Source organism: Macadamia integrifolia, chromosome 3, assembly GCF_013358625.1.
Source record: "Macadamia integrifolia cultivar HAES 741 chromosome 3, SCU_Mint_v3, whole genome shotgun sequence".
In the NCBI taxonomy this organism is placed as follows: Eukaryota; Viridiplantae; Streptophyta; class Magnoliopsida; order Proteales; family Proteaceae; genus Macadamia; species Macadamia integrifolia.
In genome coordinates this window covers 8,641,306-8,663,604 of record NC_056559.1, presented here as the reverse complement: position 1 = coordinate 8,663,604, position 22,299 = coordinate 8,641,306, and the positions used below count along the sequence as shown (strand labels likewise).

Genomic DNA, 22,299 nt, shown 5'->3' with positions numbered 1-22,299 from the left:
TTTTTTTTGAGTAAACAATCAGAGCCCAAGATCTGCCTGGGACAGGTATCGTTTGCCCAGGTAGCTATGGGCAAGCTCTGGGCGATAAGTGGTATGGAGAGGAGAGGAGAGGAGAGGAGCCGGGTTTGATACGTTGACGATAGTATCAATAGTTAGAAACAAGGGGGGAAAGTGAGACAAGAAGGAAGGAGAGTATATATATCCCAGATAATGACCCTCTTCTGTGTTGATGAGATTTCCTTCATTCAGTGATACCATAAGGTATTCAGCTAGACCCTCTTCGTTTGGAAGGTACCAATTAATTGGTAGCTCTATCAAAGTGTTGCTCGACCTTCCTCATTTTATTTGCCACAGGTGGATCCATATGATACAGTAATAGAAGATTTTCTTCTTATTTCATTGTTCCATTTCAGCAGAAGCAAGGGGAATTCCATATCACAATAACTTAACTTTCTTCTCACTCTTAAACTCACTTGAAAAAAAAAAACACTTCCTCTTCTTGTTTTGAGGTTGAACTTGACCATTGAGATGAGTCTTAGGTCCACTCTATAGTATGAGAACGACAAAATAAGATTTTATGTACATCAACTAGAACTTCATCCCTTAGTTGTTCAATTTATAACCTCTTGGCCAGTTTATGCGCAACAAAAGTAATGCTCTAGCCTTCTTGAGAAAATGTGCAAACCCAAGACTTTGCTTTCCTGTAGCCACGGTGACGTGGAGCATCGTGACCCTATACAGTATGGGGGATTACATCCGGACTGTCTCATTCTTCAGCCACCAGTGCAAGAAAACTTTGCCCTTGATTTTAAGCACATCTTATAAATAGGAAAATAGTTCCCATAGCAAGTCTTCTTGACTTCCTTGTGTCAACTAAACCACCACATGAGAATGGTAAGATTGCTCCATTATGACCAAATGGTATAGGATTTGAGTAAGAAAATAACCTCTCTGTGAAGCAAGGGTAAGACTCTGTACATTATGACGTCCCCACCTCAAACCCTTGTAGTGGTAGGAACTTCATGCACTGGGTACACCCTTAATTGGTTGGAAAGTGACAGTACTAGAAAACGAAACACTAAGGCAAAATTATGAACAGAAAAATGATATAAAGAAGTCACTATAGATGGAAAAGGAGTCCTCTTATCCTTCAAGATGAACCAAGATTGGGTTCAATTGACTGAGATTTAAATTAGCCGATTCTTTCAATTTGATTCCAATTTTTTAAACAGTGATCGCGATCCAACTCAAATAACCTAAATAATGATCAAAACTGGCTACAGATTGAAACTCAATGACTTATTAAAAATAAATAAGCGACGCTATCCGTTTGTGTGTATCTACTACGCCCATTAAAGATCGATTAACCAAAAACGCTGAACTATCAATTCTGGTTTTGACTTTGAAAACAGTTATTTTATTGATTGTTTCAATCTAAGCACCTTGCTTAGTGGTTAAGACTCTAGTTAATTAAGAAGTCTAATGTTTCTCATTAAATGCTAGAATGTGAAAACTTTATTTTTTATTTATCTAAAAAATCTTCGGCATAGTATGACCAAACCTAACTTAACCCAGCCGATTGATATCCCAATGTGCCACATAGGGTTGCAACCGGATTGGGGGTTGAGGTCGGAATTTTTTAAAACCTCTACCAACCCTAGGTCTATTTAGCTCAACCAAGGCCTAGACTAGCTCTAGGTTGGGTTGCAATATCACAGCCTAGGTCTTGATTATCAACCCAACCCAACCTAGCCTAACTCATATTGACTCTGATTGGGCTGGGGTGATCCTAGCGGCCCCTATTATTATTATTATTATTATTATTATTATTAATTTTAGAGTTAGGATAAGTCATTATAGCTCTGATTTTTTTTTTAATCAAATATAAGATATTTATATATAGTGATTTTCATATTGACACATCTTGAGGTGTAGTATAATTTGTAACTTACTGTTTTTTGCAATTTTAGAATAACACCTTTTTTTTTAACGAGGGTAAATCTTATCATTTCATATGCGTCTTTGAAAACATGTAATGACAATGATAGTTTTTTATAATAACATCGATAGTCACTTTCAAACTATTTTGAAAACTCTTTCACATAACTCAAAAGCTTTTAGAAATAAGACAGAACAATCAAAAGAAGGTTATAAATTCTAAATATACATATAGAGGTGTGTCATTTGAGAGTCCCAATTACCGCAACCAAAAAAAAAAAAAATTACATAAAAGTGGGGGATCGTTGCCAAGTTGCGTGGTCCCTAAACCAGCATGGGGGCCAATGAGAGCATGGACAGGGCATCAATAAGAGTTAATTATTTTATATTTCACAGGAGGTGGAGCCATCATTTTGCCCTTTTATGTCTGTGTACAGATGCCACACAACTTGACAGTGATCTTCATTCTATCATATATATTTATGAGAAAAAGAACGCTATCTACTTGAATGTGCCTATGCATAGACATAGGTGGGCATAAAATGACTGTGCTATCCCCCACCTCCTGTCCTAAAAATGTTTTCATGTGCCCTCACATTGGCCTACGTGGAAACAGATAGGATTCTCTTGCCCATCTATTCATATGTACAGGTCAAGTCAGACTAGGTTCAACCCGAAGACCCAACCCAATCCTACCCCGAGTTTGGAATTCTCAAACTTAACCCAGTCCGTAGGCCGAAAAGCCCAACCCAGGATCTTGGGCTCGCAGGATGAGGCGCTCTCCCTCTCCAGCTGTCGCAGCTCACAAGCCCTTGCTTCAGATGGATGACGTGGAATTTCCGGAATGTTCCCCAATGGTCCCCTGGCTCTGGAGACTGTTGTCTCTTTCCCGGCCGTAAGAGTGAAGGAGCATATCATCATTAGTTTATTATTTCTTTAATTAATTTATTACTATATAAAAAAGGAAACATGGGGATGAGGGTTTGACAGGCGGCGAAAGGGATCGAGAGGGCCCATTTGGGCGGTGTGAAACGGTTAAAGAAAAGCAAAGTGGAAGATGAAAAGGAAGAGAGGAGCTCTCTACCCAACACGTTTCCATGGATGGAATCTCTCTCATCTCTTCGCCTCGTCTTCCCTCTCCCTCTGTTTCGTGTCTCTTACAACCCCACCACAGCCTTATCTGCCCCTCTTTCTTCAGAGTTCAAGCTTATTCTTCCTCTTCTTCCTCTTCTTCCTCGTTTGCTGTGTTCCCTACTCAGAAGCCGAAGGTCGTTGTTACCAGAGAACGTGGCAAGAATGGAAAGCTCATTAACGCTCTGGTAAGTGATAACATCTTTCCTCCTCATTTCAGTTTCTGTACTGGATTTCTTTTTGAGTTTTCCTTTTCTTTTGGGTTTCAATTCTGCTATTCGAAAATGGTTCATCCTCAGATTTCCTGTGTGTTCAGTATTTGATTCGGTTGCCCAATAGCACTCCATATTTTCTTGTGTTTTTCTCCTGGTTGCTTCTCAGCATTTTTCTTTTAGTATTCCCACAAGTTTTCTCTGGATCAGTTGGTCTAGAATCTAGATGGCTTTTAGGCGTTCCAAACAGAACGGTGAAGAAAAGTAAGCCGCTGTATTAATGTTTGAACCTTTTCTTTTAAATAATAGCAATTTTTTCGTTGAATTATCTGTCCGGATGCATTTCGTAGCGATAGTCGTGTTAGAGATTAGAGGAGTAATGCTTCTTACAAGTGTTCGACGAAAGGATAGAGAACCAGCACCGTTCTGAGTTTAATCTCTCTTTCCTTTTGTCCCTCGGAAAATTACTTAGTACAGTAGAATATTAAGTATTATAATATTAAGTATTATCCAAAATGCTACTGCTGGGGAACTCAGAAAGCCGGCCTGATCGATGGGCCTAGATGTTTATGACAAACAAGTTTGCCTGAGAAACAAATTAACACTTCAAACCAGACTGAATAATGATTCCAAGAGCGGAGAGTTGTGTAGCCATATAACTGTCAGACTTATCTTCAATCAGTAGATTTTACAAATCTGAATTGAAAACCCTCTCAATTGCTATGCCTAATTAATTACATTAACTCACCAATGCTCCAAGAGAATAATGGGATTGAGCAGCATTAGTTCTAATCTGAATTCCAGCAACAATGCGTAGCAGCAACTAAAAGGAATAAAGCAATCCCTGAAATTTAACCCTTTTTTTTGGGGGGGGGGGATTTGAAGCCTACCTATTTTGATGTTCAATTTGAGAAAGCCAACCCCTAGCTGATGCAGATGCAAGGTACTGGCAGCAGTTCCAGAGGAGTAAGAAGATCAGGAAATCTGCCAGCAGTTCTGGCTGCCAATCTGACAGAAGTGGAATGTCATAACTGCCTGCAGATTGCAATCCGGTCCAGTTGGGGATTATTATAATTATATGTAAAGGCCTCCAGGCCTCCTATTGATTTTATTAATTGTACATATTCAGTATTCTGAATTGGCTCTGTTGGTTCAGCGCTTACATCTGCAGCTTCAGTGATGTACCAGGTGGATTCTGGGTGAGGCTTAGGTGGACTCCTGGCCTGAGGTTTACGTGGATTCCTAACCTCTTATCATCTACTCTTTATCTATTCTTCCACCTGTCCTACTATCAAAGATTAATTAAGGTCAGATCTAACTTCATACCTTGTGGCTACTCTGCTTTCAATTATTTTCTGATATGTGTACTGGTTGCAAATCCCTTTGATATGCTACTTAGTTTACTCTCAGATTGCACGTAGCGGTTCCTGTTGATTAATTCATTGAGATTCTGATCTTGTTTCTTCAGTTGCTGCACTGCTATCATTAATCCTAGTGAGAGTAGGGTTCTTCAGATATTCGATTATTCTGATTGCAGAATGAAACCAATTTTTCAGATGTGTTCTACCTACAGAACAGGCCCATCGATTGCAGTTTTAGGCCTATCTGATTTATTTGATTAAAGATTTAGTTCTCATTGTATCTGATCCTGTTCCTAACCTACGGTCCTGTTATTCTTCTTTTAGATTTATTCTGTTAGAAGTTTAGAACCCCATTTCCAACTCTCTTTGAAGGTCTTAATTTCGGGTTTAGGTTTTTCAAATTCAGCAAGTGTGTCTAGTAAATCCATCATATGTCAATTTTAGACTCCCAGCATAGCCCTGCTGGGATGTTGGATCCAATCCTATCATATTCTGCACCATTACTGCTATCCATTCAGATTGCCGTGCTTATTCTCTTATACCTGTGATGCAGATCAATTGACAAACTTGTGGGTAATAGGTTCGACTAAAAGGGATGGAGACCCAGCATCGGATTCGGATTCTTATATGAATTAGATCTCTAATATGTTATATGACTCAGAAACTCGAGAAATTGGACCAAAATAAATTGTAGACCAATACAAGAGCTGGAAATTTAGAAACAGGTAGAAATTTATGAAGTAATAGAAGAAACAATTAGGGCATATTTCTCCAACATTTAAACTGTTGAGTGGGGGTAGTACAAGACATGAAACAGTGGCTAATTGATGTACAACTTAGAAATTAAAATATGGTCTATACATCAATAAACCATCAGAGAAATTGATTAAAACAATGAGGGAATCATAGAGAGCCATTTGTTGATTATGATTGTCAGATAAGGGAAGACGAGAGAAGATTATTAACCCTGAGCAGAATCTAGGTTTGACCATCAAATCCTTGGAAGAGAACCATTGACAACCATAAAACCATATTTGGTTACAATATTTCTTCTTCTTAATAAAAAATAAAAAAAGCATTCGATTACATATATGGATTCATATAGTTGATTATATATGCCCATACATAGCCTACATGCAAGCCTCTTAACCCAATTATACTCTAAATCAAAATATTTTTCCTCCTATTATTCAATCCATTGTTTATTTAAATAAAAATGAATTAGGGAAATAAATCCTACTTCACTCAAATTCAAATCCCATTATAATTAGGATTGGTCCTTATAAAATAGAAATTGAGATCTCCCACCTGGCCTAAGTGCAAGAATCTTAAGATCTCCCCCATCGAACCGGAAGCTCATCTTCCCTATGCCTAAGTGCAAGAACCTTAAGAGCTCCCACCTAGCCTTTGCTGATGATCTCGTGATATTTTCCAAGGCCAACATTCTTTTGATTGAGTCTATTATATCATGCAGAAATTTGTAAGTTTGTCGGGCCTTTGGATCAATCTTTTGAATTCTCACTTATATTTTGTAGGACTCTCAGACATTGATAAGATTAATCAGCAAGTGAAGACTGACTTCTCATTAGGTTATCTTCCTGTCAAGTACTTGGGTTTGCGATTAATCCCTATTAGGTTGACCACTCATCATTGCACTCCTATTTTGGATCTCATGTGCATGATACCAACTTTGGAAGGGCAAGCTCCTCTCTTATGTGGTTGCCTTGAATTGATCATTTGCCCTACAATATTTCCACATTTATCTGTCTAGTATTTTTGGCTTGCCTCTGTCCACCATCAAGGATCTGGAAACCGTTATGTGTTCCTTTCTCTGGAAAGGCTCTAAAGCTACTAGGTTTCTTTGCCTCATCAGTTGGGCTTTTGTCCTTCTTAACAAAGATGTCGGGTTGTAGTCTGAGGAAGAATTAAGGAGTAAATTCTGCAAGCATTCTCAAGTTGATCTGGAATTAGTGGCTAAGAAGAAAAGTATATGGATTGACTAGATCTACTATGGGCTGCTTCATAATAACTCTACTTGGACTGTTCCTTGTTGTCCTAATGCTTTCTGGATTTGGAGGAAGATCTATATCATACCCCTTGCTCTTGCGGCCATAGTTCTAAATCTCGGAAATTTCGTACATTTTGGTGGTTTCAACCCAACCCGGGACGAAACCAGGTATGACCAAAATTTCAGAAATTTTGGCTACCAATTTGTAGCAATAGCCCAGAAAAATACCTGGTTTCGATAAGATTTCGAAAATTGCAACCTAAATTTGGTCGAAACTCGAGATTTAGAACCATGCTTGTGACTGCTTTCTCTAAGATTGAGGATGATGCGTCTACTGATCTCTAGCTTGATCATTGACCCCCTATAGGTGTGCTCCTTTACTTAGTCGGTGCCAGAGGCATTAATAGCTCAGGCCTTAACAAACAGTCAATGGTTGAGGACATCCTTTGTCATGATGGTTGGGCTCCTCTCCCCACCCCTCCCCCCAGTTGACTGCTATCTTGAGTGCTTTGCAGAAGACCTAAAGGTAGGTGATATTGCTTTTTGGTCTCCTTTAGGCTTCTTCACTTCCAAGTCAGCATGGGATCTCATCAAAACTCGTGGCCCTATCTCTCCTTGGCATAAGTTAGTCTAGTTTAAGGCTACATCCTCCGCCACAGCTTCACTGTTTGCCAGACCCTCTCTAACTACCTCCCAACACAGTCTTTCTTATTCATCGTCTGATTACAGTCCCCTCCACCCTGCTGTCTATGCTAGAATGCTCTTGAAGACGTTGATTAGATCTTCTTCACTTGTTCCTTTTCCTCATCGATTTAGAGGGAGATTTTGGCTAAATATTGGCTAAGGAGGAGATGGATTTTGCCTTTTCAAAGGGAATAGATTTGGGTGGGCATGTCCTTCGCTGGTAAGTCTATTTGTGATGTGGTTCGAAAGCTTGCCTTTGGAGTTGTGGTCTCCCATTTTTTTATGGAGCGTAATCTTAGGAAATGGACCCCGAATTCAAGAACTTTCCAACAGATTTGGAACTCCATCGTTTTTTAAGTCAAAAGTAAACTTTCGGTGGTCTCTTCTAGATGTGATGGTTTTTTCCAAGGAACATGCTTATTACTGTCTCCAGGGCTCTCTAACCCTCTATCCCCCACCATCTTGAGGGTTGAGTTTTGTCTCTCTTTGTATTGCTAGCATTGTTTTCTCCTTTCCCTCTATTCTAGGGATTTCTTTGTGTTTTCTCTTTCCTTTTGAGTTTTGGTACTGAATTTTTGTTGACCCAAAAAAGAAGAGATTTTAATCCAAGCACAGGCAATATTGAATTTAAACTCCTAAACTTAATATCCTATTCTTAAAATCAACTAGGACTTTTTAAAGAACAAAAAGAAAGAAGAAAATCTTAGTAAGGAAGCGAAAGGCTGGCCCATGTGTGATATCAATAGCTTGGTGTACTGCATTTTAAATCTTTCATTCATCACTGTGAACTGTGGTTTTGATCCCTCCCTGCTAACCCCAGGGAAAAAAGTCATGCAAACACTAACACATGCAAAAAACGTAATGTATAGTGATGCTTCTGTGAGACTGATTTTAATTTAGTGACTTCCGCTAATTTTTTCCATTTTACAGGCAAAACATGGTATTAACTGCTTGGAACTTCCTCTCATCCAGCATACAGAAGGGCCTGATTTTGATAGACTTTCTACAGTTTTAAGTGGTAGGTTTCAACACAAGTGGAAAATTACCTTCATCTGGTATATAAGAATTTCTTGTTGGATATTGTTCCATGTGCAGATTCTTGCCAACTTCAGGTATTTTCTTTATGGGTGCATGAGTGGCTGGATGAGTGTTTTATTGGGGGTGGGGGTGGATGGTTTGTTATTTATTGTTTTGCTGCTTTCTTTTCTTTTCTTTTCAATCTCCTTAAAAATTTCCTCAATTTTAAATGTTCAGCTATTCACATTTTTCCCTGAAAAATGTGGACAAAAAAATCCCTTATTGGTTTCTTTTCTGTCTCTTGTTGCGAGCAGACAAAACATTTGACTGGATTGTCATAACTTCTCCAGAAGCAGGCTTAGTGTTCCTTGAAGCTTGGAAGTAAGCATTACAATTTGCTTTATGTAGCACAGTACTTTCCTGTACTTGATATGGTGCAGATGCTGCTGTTTGCTAGATTTTATTTATTTATTTATTTATTTTTCGTTAAATAACATAATGTAATCATTATCATATATCAACAGCATATATATGCTGGAAAATAATCAAGCTGTCAACTCTACAACTTAAAAGTGTTAAAGTGTGACCAGCTTCAAGGATGATCTTTGCTCCCAACTTGAGTAGAGCTTCTTTTTGTATGTCTATTATTTTCGGTCTCCTAGGAGATAAGTGGACCTAGTACGTAACTGACCTTTTAGTTTTATTGATAAACTGAACGAAGTTCTGTTGCTAGTTCTCTTTTGTGTTCAGAGGTTCTTAAATATATTTTCTTTTGCTTCTATAGCTGCTATTGCTATTCTTACCTTAATTACCTAATTGCTATATTGGTTTTAGCTGATTTGATTTTCTGATATGTTCTCATTCAGTATTGAATAAGCCCAAAAATGAAAGAGACATTTATTTGATAAGCCTTGTAGAATCTGATCAGGTTATTATTATTTTTTGGGCTCTGATTTGCTGGACGGCGGACTTTGGAAGGCCTTTTCTGACGGGTCAAATATCTGCAACATGGCAGGTATAGGGCCCAAATTTTGTGGGTGGGACCCAAGATCCCCTTCTCACAGGTGAAGTTTCAGCCTAAAAGGTGTCGCCATGAGCCAAAATAAATCTTTGGAAATACATTAAGAAAATAAAACTTTTGAAAAGTGGTCGAAAACAAAGGAATGGTTAAAAATTCAAGGAAAAATGCTAACACATGGGAGGATATGTGGTTAAATTTGGGTAAAGCACATGGTCAATCCAAATCATACCCATCATTACAATGGTTGGGATCGTTCATGACACGATTAAGTCTGTCTCATAGGAAGGCCTTCCTTTGTGGGCCATGCAAGAATGTTCTTCTGTATAGGGCCTTTTTCCCTCCTCTTTTTTTTTTTTTATTTTTTTTTATTTTTTTATTATTAATATTTCTTCCCCAAATCTCCTTGTATTTCTCTTGAAGGTTATTCTTGTTGAATTCACCATTCAAAGCATATTTACTCAGTTTATGTTCTACTAGAACTGTAGTGTCCGGTTCATCTCCAAGATGGATATACAATGCGGGTATTCAATTGAACAGGAAATCACAATTCTATTAATGCATTTGATTTCATGTTCATCTAGTGAATCATCAAGTTTAAGCTTTAATTGATACCAGACATTTACAGTAAGTGTTATCTTTAGGGCTGCTGGGACCCCAAAAGTTCAGGTAGGTGTAGTTGGAGCTGGTACAGCAAGCATCTTCGAGGAAGTAATGCATTCTGATCAGAAATCTCTCGCTGTTGCCTTTTCACCATCAAAAGGTGAGTTATCTTTCCTTCACAATGTGTATCTTTGTTTATTTGTATTATATTTGATATTTTGGAGGCTGTAAATTCATTTAGATGAAGGGAAGTTATCGGTGTTAGTTGTTTGTTTGCTCTTCTGAATGGTTGCATGGTCACCCAATGAACCCTCAGGGTTTGAAACCTGCAATTCAAATAAAATTGAGTATCTGACACACGAGGAAATTTTTTTTGGACCTCTTATCTTCCACCGAAGTACCAAGTATGAATATCTTTTCCTGTCCTGCAATTTCATTTGCAATGGAAGGATGACAGCACCTACCCCTTCTGTGATTAGTTGAAAAGCATGATACCCTCTTGATTTCTATATAGATTTTGTGTATGTTGGAGGAATTGAGAAAGCATTTAAGATAAAAGCATTTGGTGGCCATGCATTTCAAGGCTAATCCTCATGATTCCTCAACTAATATTCCTCGATAACTTCTATGAATCCTGCCTTAAATATTTCCCAGCATATTGCTATGGAGAATTTGGATGCAGTGCTCCCATATTGTACTCCATTGTTCTATTTATGCACTTCAATATCTCCAATGTGGATGCAATGCTTCCATATTGTACGCCCAACATCATGATCTTCTCTCCAGCTCTAGAAACCCCTTTTTGTGCATCAGGAATCAATCTAGTTTGTTCTTGATTTTCAGCTTGTGCAGTGAGTTTCTCAGTGAATTTTCTCAATGATATCACTGAGGTCATTTTATATCTTGGGGGAGCTTTTTAGTTTGTTATAGTAACATTTGAGTTTCTGGTGGTTAAAGCAAAGATTCTACACCACATTGCTTTAGCTACTTATGAGTGCGGATCCACACACTGGAACAGTGGAAACCATCCATCTGTTTGAGGAGGGCCACTGTACCGCTGGTATTTCAGCATGTGGTCAACTTCAAGCATTTAATGTCATGGTGCTGGCACCCCCTGTTTGGTGAGCGGAGTCTCAGGAATCTTCTTAAACAACATGGGCAGATAAATTAGAACTCTAATCAGGATTTTGGGCTGCTTGTATGATAAGCCAATAAGAATCGGTTTTTTTCTGTTGTTACAATATGGGTGTCTCCTCTAAGATTGTATTATTTGATTTTCCAGCGACAGGAAAGGTTTTGGCTTTGGAGCTTCCCAGGCAAGGGAATGGCACATGCACTGTCCTGTACCCTGCTTCAGTGAAGGCTGGGCATGAGATTGGTATGTGTAGGATCGATGCATTCTCTATGTTTTATCCATCCAATGTGTAGATTGTTTTCGCATTCTTGTGGTTGTATATATTCTTTAGTTAATAGCGTTGTCTCTTGATTTTGTGTCAAAACACTTGTCTTCGATTATGAAAGGTGACTCTGAATATCCTTAAGTGATGATTGGATTCGTAACACTTGTCACCGCGACTAGGCGGTATATAACTATAAGTAATATAGCAATGATAAATTTTATATAGTTATGCTTATATGCAATATAGAAGCCATATCAATGCAATATGATATAATTATGCTAGTAATGACCTAATATGAGAGAGCTTCTAATAAATAAAGCATAGGATATAATATAAGCACATTCATTTAAAAAAAATAAAATAAATAAGCGTAAACTTGTGAAGTGTCAACAAGGCATGTTGTCGCCTTAGACCCAGGAAAGAGCCTAGACGCCTAGGCGCTGCCTTGACAGCTTTACAATCCCTTAATTTATCAAAGTGAAAATGCATAAACAATAATGAGTAGTTGTATTTATAGAATCCCATTATCCCTAATTAGTTCTCCAAGTGCCATCCTGCCACCTTGTCCTCATGGCTCATTTCTGTTGCATATAGGTCGTCCTTGTTGGCAACCTTGACCACGCGTTAGTGATGAGGTGGCCAATGTGGTGACATGGTATTGTACAGTCACTTCGATGACATGGCTGTGCTCAAAGGCGTGTCAGAGGTTACATTTTTGCAGTGGTGTTTGTTTGGAATTTCCATGCAAGTTGCGGCATTTTGGCCAATTTATGTTTGGAGGCATCTTAGTCATTTAAGATGACAGTTTCAACAGTTGGCTCCTTTTGTAAAGTTATAAGTGTTTCATACTCTTCCCAATGCATCCAGAATTTCCTCGTTCCGACTGTGAACAAGAGAGTTATGACCAATGCAAGGTTTTGGGGCATTTTAGTCATTTCATCTGGCTGATTTTGAAGACGGGTTGTTCTGGAGAATTGTATGGTCTGAGTCGTGAACCCAACGCAACTTGTTTCGGTGTGATTCAAGTTCGTATGAAAAAGTATCGTTCGATCACTTTAAGAAGTAAAGAATGGGAAGCAACTGCTTTCATTTTTCTGTCAGTGGTACATATAAAAAAACTGTTGCTTTGGGACGTTCTTGCAATTTCCATAAGTTCTTATCGATCCTTATCGAGCACACCAGATTGATCCACGTCTATAGGGGACTTTCAGATGAGTTATTTATGGTTCAAGGCCTGAAGGCAATACTGTGAAGTTTATGATTCAAATCCAATGGTTGTTAGTCAGCCACGTGGGCCTGATCTGCGTTTCACAGCACTCATGTGTTTGAGCTGACAAAGGCACAAATTATTCTCGCACGAACACTATTATTTGTCTAGTGCATAAAGTTGTTGAGGGGCGTGTTTCATGGAAGCCAATCTGCTCCTGTGTTCCTGGTGTGTGTTGTGCCGCCATTAGGTTCTGTCTCGTGCCATGTGAGTGGATCCACACATTTGGCAATTCGAATCAAACACCCCAGGTCACTTCCCGCCTTTCGTATGTCAATCTAATGACAATCTGTCAATTCGTATGCCATGACCAATCGTTAATCGATATGTCGCCTGGTGACGTCAGATCAAGCCAGCACCATGCGTCGCGTCGGTTCCAATCATGTGGCAAGATTCTCTGCGCCCTGACATCGACCAATGCATGCAAGCTGACCTGCACTATGAGGCACCAATCTAATGGTTTCAAGCTGCCTTATGATTCCGTGTTTTGCAACCCAAAGAAAGATTCCATTTCTTATGTTTTCACATGCCGGACTTCAAAATCAAATATCTCCTCAACCACAGGTCCGTTGAGGTGATTCAAATTGGAGTGTGCTCATTTCCTCAAGGGATATCTTCCTAAAACATGAAAACAGAGACTTTGACTGTGAAAACTTCCAAAAAATTGAAGAGAAGGCCCTCCCTTCACTTTGAGCGTGTTGAATGCCATTATCTACCTCAAGTGAGTGTTAATGACTCCATTAATGCAGGTCTTGCAAAGTGGGTGTGTGTTTATGATACTGCATTGAAAGCAAAGGAGAGAAAAAAAAAAAAAGTGAAGAAAGAAAGGGGTTTTGTGGTCCCCTTGCGCTTTGAGGAATTGATAGTGCAGTTGATTGAGTGGTCCGCAAAGCAGTTGTGTACACTTGAAAAGTCAAGTTCCCCCATAGAAGGCAAACTTGATGTTTCCAATGTACAAAGATCATCTTAGGGACATGTCAGATGGTTGTTTTCCAACTTGTTTATTTTCATATGATATCTTAGTAACCTCATGTATGCTAGGTGTAGTAGACGAGCATTGTAGAACTATACTAGCTTGTGATTCACTGTAGGGCATCAATATAAGCCCAACTCTTGTTATTTTACTTGGAGAGTGTTCTCCCTAATAGTGGGTACTGTCTCTGATAATTGTCACCAAGTGACCTCTTAGTTCTATGTTATGAAAACCTAGATGTGGGTGCTCCCAACTGCAAGTGCAGTTAAAGTAGTGTATTGAGTAGATAAGATGCCTTTACAGACCCTACTACAAGGATGTAGGTTTAAACCTGAACCTCATAAAAACATGGGTTGTGGGCTTCTGTGTATTCTTGTATTGTATTTGGAGTGCTTGTGGACTGTAGGATGGGTGTGCACACTTGGAGTGCCTATGACAAGAGGTTGGGTGTGTGCACGAATGCGTGTGTAATTGCCAACAGTGATTGCCACATTAGCTTGTGTGGGACAATAAAGGAAGAAAAATAGTATCACTGATTCATCCCCCTCTCAATGACAGCGATTGTTCAACAATTTCTTCTCCTTTAAGTTGATAGAAAATGAGATGTGATTCCTTGAGAAGAGAAATTGAGGTGAAAGGAGAAATCAGATCTCAATACAAGGAACTGTCAACATAATTTTTAAATTCGGACTGAACCAGCGGTCGATCTAGAAGGAACTGGAACTACCTCTGTAGTTGGTCCGTTTGAACGTTGGACGATCCTCTGCAGAAACCAGTTTCTGAAAACCGGCCAGTTTGATTCTGGTTACTTAAATCTCAAAGAAAACTCTCTGGTCAGAACCTTGAGATAGAGGGGTATCCACAGACTACATGACTTTAATCTCAGACCCAACAGACTTTTGGATTTCATGTTATCGATTTCTCCTCTATAACTCTAAATCTTTTTTCTATTCTAAGCATAGTTTTTAAGGCGCTGGTAAGGCGACACCTTAGCAGCGCCTTGGTGCTGATGTGGTCTAGAGATGGTAAGGCAGTGCTCCGCCTTATGTGAAGTGGCGCCTTATGGGTTTTTTTTTAAACACATTTTAAAATTACTTGATGAAGATTCCAAATATAGATTTTTTATTGGTAGGTGTATGGTTTTGTTAACACTTGAGATGTATGGGATCAGCTTTACTCCACCAAAAATAACCAAAACAAACAAAACAAAAATACGATTCACAAACAGGGTTTGGATTTTGTCAAGGGTTTTAAGAAAGGGTTTTGAGAAGGAATCAAGGAACAAGGAAGAAACCACTGATCCAAGCGACCATTTTGCTCTAGCAGCGGTGAGCTTCATTCTTCTTTGACAGGAGTAGAAATATAGTGGATGAACTTAGGGCTTAGGCACTCATTTTGGCATTATAGAGGTAAGTATAATAAATACTTGTATTTTTTATGTCTTCTTTTCTTTATATTTATAATTTTGTTTCATAATTATGTATTTATATTATATGTTACTATGATTGATGATTGATGATTGATGATTGATGAATTTAGTTTATTTACTTTATTGATTTTTTTTCTTAATGAATATCTTACATTGGTATGAATATGAACCTTTAATATTTATTTAACATATGAGTAATAGGATTCAACTAGGATTTGAGCCAAATAGATTGGTTTTATAAAAAAAAATTACACAGGCACGCTTTAGTCGATAAGGCGATGCTTTATGCCCACCTTATCGCTAAGGTGCTCCGAAAGACCCTCAAACGCCTCCGTCGCCTTACCGCCTTAACAACTGTGATTCTAAGTTTTCTGCTGCTGCTTCTGCCTGCTCTTTTACGTTAAAATCAGCCTCCGAAAAATCTTACCTATTCTATCATTCATTTTTTTTGGTGCAATTTGTAGGAAATCCTTGTTTACTGAAAATATTAAAGAAACTCACTAGACATCTTTACTCAAATTGAGTCTTCTCCCAAATAAATGGGATCAGCTATAAGTCTACATGATCCTTTTTTTCTGCCATTTAACAATACAAAAGTCTAGGGTCGATTATGCTAAAGGCAGGGTTTAAAGTATCGATCGTATCATACTGTATCGGTATCTTTAAAAGGGTTTCTATATGAAATGTTAAAGTATTGGTCTGTATTGTATCATTTTAGCCGTATCGTATCGGTATCAGTGGGTATCGATGTGTGTGATACTTTAAACCTTGGGCTAAAGTTATGGCTAAGGTTTTTACAATGCTGGCTGCCAACATGACGCACCAAACCCTCCTTTGCTTGGGCTTGGGAATGGTAGCACAGAAACCAGGGATTTAAAGAAATTCACTAAACATTAAAGAATAAAAGGATCGCAATACAGATAGTAGTGAATGATTGTCCCTGTTATTACTAATTGTTTAATTCGTGGTGAACTTGTCAAAGTAAGGGTAGTCAAAGAGAGATCATTTGATATGTTTCTAGTTCATACTTGGTGACTGTGCAAGGAATTGGGTCTTTTCTTGCTTTTGTTCTCTCTCTCTCTCTCTCTCTCTCTATATATATATATATGTATATATATATTTTTTTTTCTGTACTATCCATGATTCTCCTTTACGATAATATTTTGGATGAGCGTCTTTTGTATAGTTTATGCTGAATCTATTTTTCTTCTTTCTTCTAATAGTGACTCTGTTTTCTCACTTAAATAATTCAGCAACTCTGATACTGAAATTTATACTCGATTATTCAAGCATGATGCATGTATTTGGTTTCAACCTGCTAGCTCTTGCTCATAATACCGGATTCTTCCTCAATGAATGAGGAGATTTAATAGCATTTAATTCTTCATTTAAAACCAAAAAAAATTCCAAGAACTAATATTTGCATAATTTTGATATTGGTAAGCTTTTCTGTTTGTAGAATTACTAGGAATACTAAAGTGCCCGATTGATGTGGTATATGTTGCAGAAGGAGGTCTATCAAATCGTGGATTTGTGGTGACGAGGCTTAATACATACTCTACGGTAAAAACAGCTTGATCTTGTTGTTTATGAATGGGATTAAGCATTCTTGGCGCTCTCTGCTGAGGTTTTGTTCTTCCAAATGATGTTATGTAGGTCCTAACATTAGCACCAGTGTTGCATAGATGCTGATGTTCAATATGGACGTGAATTAGTCAATTAGTAAACCACCCCCACTCCACCCCCCCCCCCCCCCCCAAGAAAAAAAAAATATTTAACCTTTCCCTTCTGTACCTGCCAGGAATTAGTTCATTTCTGTGTTGAAGAGAAAGAATCTGTCTATCCATTCGAGCAAGTTTCTGAACCATTTTTGTTATGGAAATCATTGCTACCATGAAGTTACTAGTATACTTCACTTCGTTTCTGTGCATGTCCATGTCATTCCCTCCTATCTTTTAATAATTCCCTAGATATTGATCCATTCTTTTCTCTTCCCTTACCATTGGTCTAAATGTTTCCTGACCTTACTTTAGGTGTTATGACTAGTACCACATTTTATTTCCTCAGAAATAGGTTTTGTTGGTAAGGAAATAAGGAAAGAGGGAGGGTCACAAGGAGAGTGGATGGAACCACTCTCAGTCAGACAACCAGTAGCTCTAGAACAGAGGATAGGGGAAAGAAACAGAAAAGAAAAAGAAGAAAAGGAATATTTGAATGGAATAGAAGGACAAAAGGGGAAGGAGAATCGTACCAAAGAGGAGAAGGGGAAGGGGCACTTGTCGGCCAAGACTGCAAGTCTAAAGCAGACAGACACAGTCCACTACCATGAGAACTAACTCAATCGCTAAATTTTTATTCCATTCTTCGTTGGTTACAAGTTTTTGTATAAAAATAAATAAATAAAAAAAAAAAAAAAAGACTCCCATTCAAACTCTTAAACTAAGGTAGAATTTGAAACAAAATCCATTCTCTACCCACGACACGCTAACAATAATTTAAAGGACAAAATAATCCCAAATATATGAACTATTAGTACCAGCCGTTCTTACCAAAAACCCAGGTTGGGCAAGTTTCATTTGGGTTTTGGTTTCCAAACCTGGTTGTGTTGGTCCAACCACTCTATTGCCACTGCGTCAATTCTCCTCCTCTGAACAGAACATGACTCCGTGGAGTTTGGGACATGGACCAAGGAGGCTATCTGAGTCAATACATTGAAGGAGAAATGATCCTGCTGTCCACTAAAGATTGATCGTCAGAAGGTTCCTTACCTGGAAGGAGTTTCATCTTAAGAATACCATGCTTGAAGGAATAAGTGTTCTCATAACCACAGCGTTGTACCTTCTTATCAAACAACAGTGGTTGTTTGAGGAGGATGTGACACAACTTTAAAGGCAGGACGTCACATTGCACGGTGTCAATCGACCCACCAGTAGAGTACGTGAGCAAGCACTGATCGTTGATCTTAAGATTCGTATTGTTCACCCACGTAAAACGAGGGGGTTGAGGCATGAGGCCAAGAAACTACCTGGTGAACCTCATGTCTCCTTTAGTCCCACATCTGCTAGGGGATAGGTTCCTGAGCACTTAATAACCTCAGGTTCTCCTCCCATGCCAAGATGCGTTTTAAAGCCTTGAGAGGCCCATGGGCCAAAGAGGACAATATCTGGGCATGGTTAGGGGGCGTGGCATTACAGGGGGGTGCTAAATCTGTGAGAGATGTTCCCCGAGTACAACTCTTTAACTCCCTAATGTCCACAAGACCACAATGCTGGTGTTAGCTTAGGGTTCCACCAATAATTTGGAAGACATTTGTGTCTGTTGGTATGGGATGTCAAACCTAAGAGTCAGTGTCCTAACCTTACTTACAAAATGATAAAATATCTTCCAAACCAAGCAAAAACAAGGCATTTTGTACAACTACCCTCTCTAAGCGAAGGGAATGAGACCACCTGATATTGAGCTCACTGGTCCTCAGCCTTGCTGAAATTGCTGACTCCCACAAAATGAAGGGGGAGGGGAGCGGAGCGGAGGGGAAGACAAGGTCCAGTGAATAGTCTCTCAACATGCTCAACGTTGCAGTACTGCAGTGACCATGTGTCCCCCCATTCTGACATTCATTGAAATTCAAATTTTGAAACTTGGATGAGGGTGGTACGAGGCGTATGAATCTAAGTCTCCAGCAGGGAAAGGCTAGTTTGAGAAAGGATAATGTCTCTCTTAGAATTTTGCCTAGCTTGTGTAATAGTAGCAGGGAAGCTGTTTGTGTTATGTAATTTACTGTTTTGAGTGAATTATACTTCAGTTCTTGATAGATTTTCTTTTCCCAATGTCATCTTCAGAGGTTTTGTCAGCTTACTCATGTATTTTCCCTGTGCATAAAACGCTGACAAAGGCATATATGTATAGACCATGTATCAATAATCTCCAATTCCTTGCGTACAGAAGACTTGAAATATTAGCTGCCTTTTAGGAAGGGAGACAACTTCTTCATAAATTCCATCAATATGATTACCAACTTGGACTATTCAGTTGTTTGCTAATTCCTTTAATATGATTATGAACTAGGACTATTCAGTCAAATTTGGCCGATTGAGTGAGTTTTCTTAATTGAGCTCCAGCATCCTTTGCATAATTGCAGGTACCTGTCCATGATGTGGAACAAGCAATATTGGTGCAAGCACTTTCTTCTCCTGTTGTTGCAGTAGCTTCCCCTTCAGCAGTTCGGTAAGTGTTTGATTATGTGTGCGTTATTCACCTAAGAATATTGGTATTTTTATATTTCTTTAAATCATTCCTTGCAGCTGTTGCACTGGTTTCTGAATGTGTTTTTGAACCAAACCATATGCACTCTACATTCTTGGTCTACCTTGGAACTTTCTCTCTTCCTTTCTTACGCATACCCACATTTTATTTTTCATTTTCTGTTGGTGTCTGAAATGGAGAAGGGTCTTCTGTCCAGTTATTTGCTGTTATTTTTACTGAAATTTATGTATATTGCGACAGGGCTTGGGTGAATCTTATTTCAGAACCGGGGAAGTGGAATAATTCTGTTGCCTGCATTGGTGAGACTACTGCTTTGGCTGCAAAAGGTTTAGGCTTGAAGAATGTATACTACCCTACAAATCCTGGTCTTGATGGGTAACCTCTCTCTTTGAAGCCTAATAAGTCAAGGTTTTTATTATTTATTTAGGGAAAACATGCACAAAGTTTGCTTTCCCCTTTCTTCCTTGTAATATTCACTGCGCTGGGGTGCAAATAGGCTGGCCGGGCCTGATTTTTGGAAACCCAGCCCACGCCTGATGCAATTTTCACCCTGTTGGGCCTGCATGGCCCAGCCTAGCCCAGCTCATCTGGGTTCAATGCAAGTCAGTTGGCCTAAATATTTTGACACCAAATGATTAAATGCTCCATTTATATGAGAGATGAAGAGGATTCAAACCGAAGTCTAAAGGATGGCGGACCATTGCTGTTACCATTGCGACTAAACTCGAGGCCTCAACCCTAACTCAGCAGGCAGTTGGGATTTCTCAACCCTAACCCAGCACGTAAGCTGAAAATCCCAGCCCAAGCAAGGAAAAAATTGGGTGGGCTGAACTCGGGCTTGGTTTTTCAGGCACAAGTTGCACTCATACACTATATAAATATGGCTAGTAATAGTTTAGAGTTCATAACCTGCCACATGGCAATAATTGCCTCAGTTCATGTGATAAGAGGAGCCACACCCAATCTCATTGACGCAATTTCATCCCTGAGAAGTTGCATGTTTTTTTTTTTCTAATGACAATTAATTGTTGTGCTTTCTACCTTCGTGATGAACTTTTATCATCTTACTAACATCATTGACTTGTTCTTAGTATGGTTGTATTCATAAACAGCATATTTAGATTTAGATTAAATATATATATATATATATATATAGCTCTTTTTGCTCAAGGCAATTCTTTGTCATGGCAGGTGGGTTGATAGCATCCTAGAAGCGATGAGAGTTCATGACCAACATAAAAAGGTCAGAATACCATGCACTAGGAACTTCATATTCTACTTTGGTCACAGCATTTTATTTTTTGTTTCGGGTAAAGATCAATCAAGTTGTCTTTTTGTCTTTTTTCCTTGTTTTCCCACATCAGGCGGTGGCCTGTTGACAAGGAACAAACAAGTGTAGGACTAAAGCAGGTAGCTTTTGGCTTTGCCAATGCTCTTGAGGATCAATTATTTATGTAACCAGAACAATACCAGAGGAGTGATGTTTGTGAGTGGGGGGGTGGGGGAGAACAGAAGCATCGATCACTCAAGACTTCAATTGCGCCCATTTTATGCTCAAGTGGGCAGTAAGCCAGAAAGCATTTGTTTGATGATTGGGAAGCCATCAAGTTGATACTAGGGTGAGGAAACCGTCTAAATTTCCTTGTGAATATCCAACATTGTAAATAATTTCATTTTGATCTTAAACTAATGCCAGCATACTGGACTGGAGGTTATTCTTTGTTTTGACTAGCTACCCCGGCAGCCAGGTTTCTTGTCTACAATTTTTTCCAATTACAGATTCAATGTTTAAAACAAGGTTTAATGTAGAGAGCATAATTGAGCATAATTTTTTTTTAATAATAATGATGACAAACTATGCTGTACAAACCATGTATTTTGTCTTGAATTTTAAAATACTAAAACTTATGACAATAAATTTCTACCTGGTTATGTGGTCCCCACAATAAGAAGGCACATAGGGGCATCAACATCAATGGGAAGTTTTTATTTTACAGAGCTGTGGTAATTTTGTGTTACCCCTTGTCTCGGCACAAGGGTCACATGACAAGACAGCTTTCTCTTTCCTTGGTCGTGTGGCTCCTATGCCTGTGTGGGAGCCAATGAGGAGATGCATATGGGTATAAAGACAGTGGGTTTTGTCCTCTTTGTCCGGGTGTAGAGGCCACATGTCCAAGGACATTTTTGCCCATGAATTTTTGTGGACTTTGCAATTTTCCTTTCCTAAAACCCTAGTTGCATAATCAGCGTTTTCCCACCTTTTTGTATAATGGGGTAATTATTCACTCCTTCACACTTGGCCTATGTTAATTAAAATTCTCTTACCTTGAACTTTTTTTTTTTCCTGACACTTCCCTGTTTTTGAACTTTTCCATCTCTTTCTCCCCTACTCTTTTTAAATGTCTAGATTACCCCTCATTTTCTATTGGTAATCTATTATTCTTTGATAAATCGAACGGTTACAAAACAAATGGCGACTTCTCTTATTTTGTATATTTTACTTTGTATGCTGTGGATGCAATTCCTCTCTCCCATCTATGGCTTAACTCTCGCTCTCTCCCTACGTCCATGTTCCTCCCGGCTTCATCTCTAGGGTCGATGTTCTCGACTCTGTTCTTCTCCTCTACTGATCTCCTTCCTCTACCAATCTCAACAAGCTTAGTCCCTTAAGAAGAAATAGGCACAAAGGGGTTCGTTTTCAACGAAAGAAAGATGATTTGTAAAGCAAGAAGCAACAGAAACCCCATATCTATATCTCTCTCTCTCTAGAACAGACGCATAAACATATATGAAGAATATGCTTTTTACACTTAAAGGGTGAACTCTATGTGGGGACATCAATAATAGTTTTGGAGAGGATCATCGTTGGATTACGATGTCGTAGCCACTAGCCACAACAGAGGATCCGAGGAAGTGAATAATTTTCAGATGAGAGGAAAGAACAAATAAAGAAACCAAACTAAACCATAGGAAGCCACATGAACCAAACAAAATG

General features: G+C 38.8%; 1 protein-coding gene across 1 annotated transcript; it reads left to right on the top strand.

Annotated features, from left to right (window-relative positions):
- Positions 1-2,930: 2,930 nt before the first annotated feature.
- On the top strand, positions 2,931-21,112 carry LOC122074560 (uroporphyrinogen-III synthase, chloroplastic-like). Its single transcript, XM_042639435.1, has 10 exons — positions 2,931-3,257; positions 8,265-8,352; positions 8,666-8,732; positions 10,014-10,132; positions 11,255-11,350; positions 16,549-16,604; positions 19,180-19,265; positions 19,545-19,679; positions 20,496-20,547; positions 20,669-21,112. Exons 1-10 carry the CDS (start codon positions 3,036-3,038, stop codon positions 20,681-20,683), a joined length of 936 nt encoding a protein of 311 aa, XP_042495369.1. The 5' UTR covers positions 2,931-3,035; the 3' UTR covers positions 20,684-21,112.
- Positions 21,113-22,299: the final 1,187 nt, after the last annotated feature.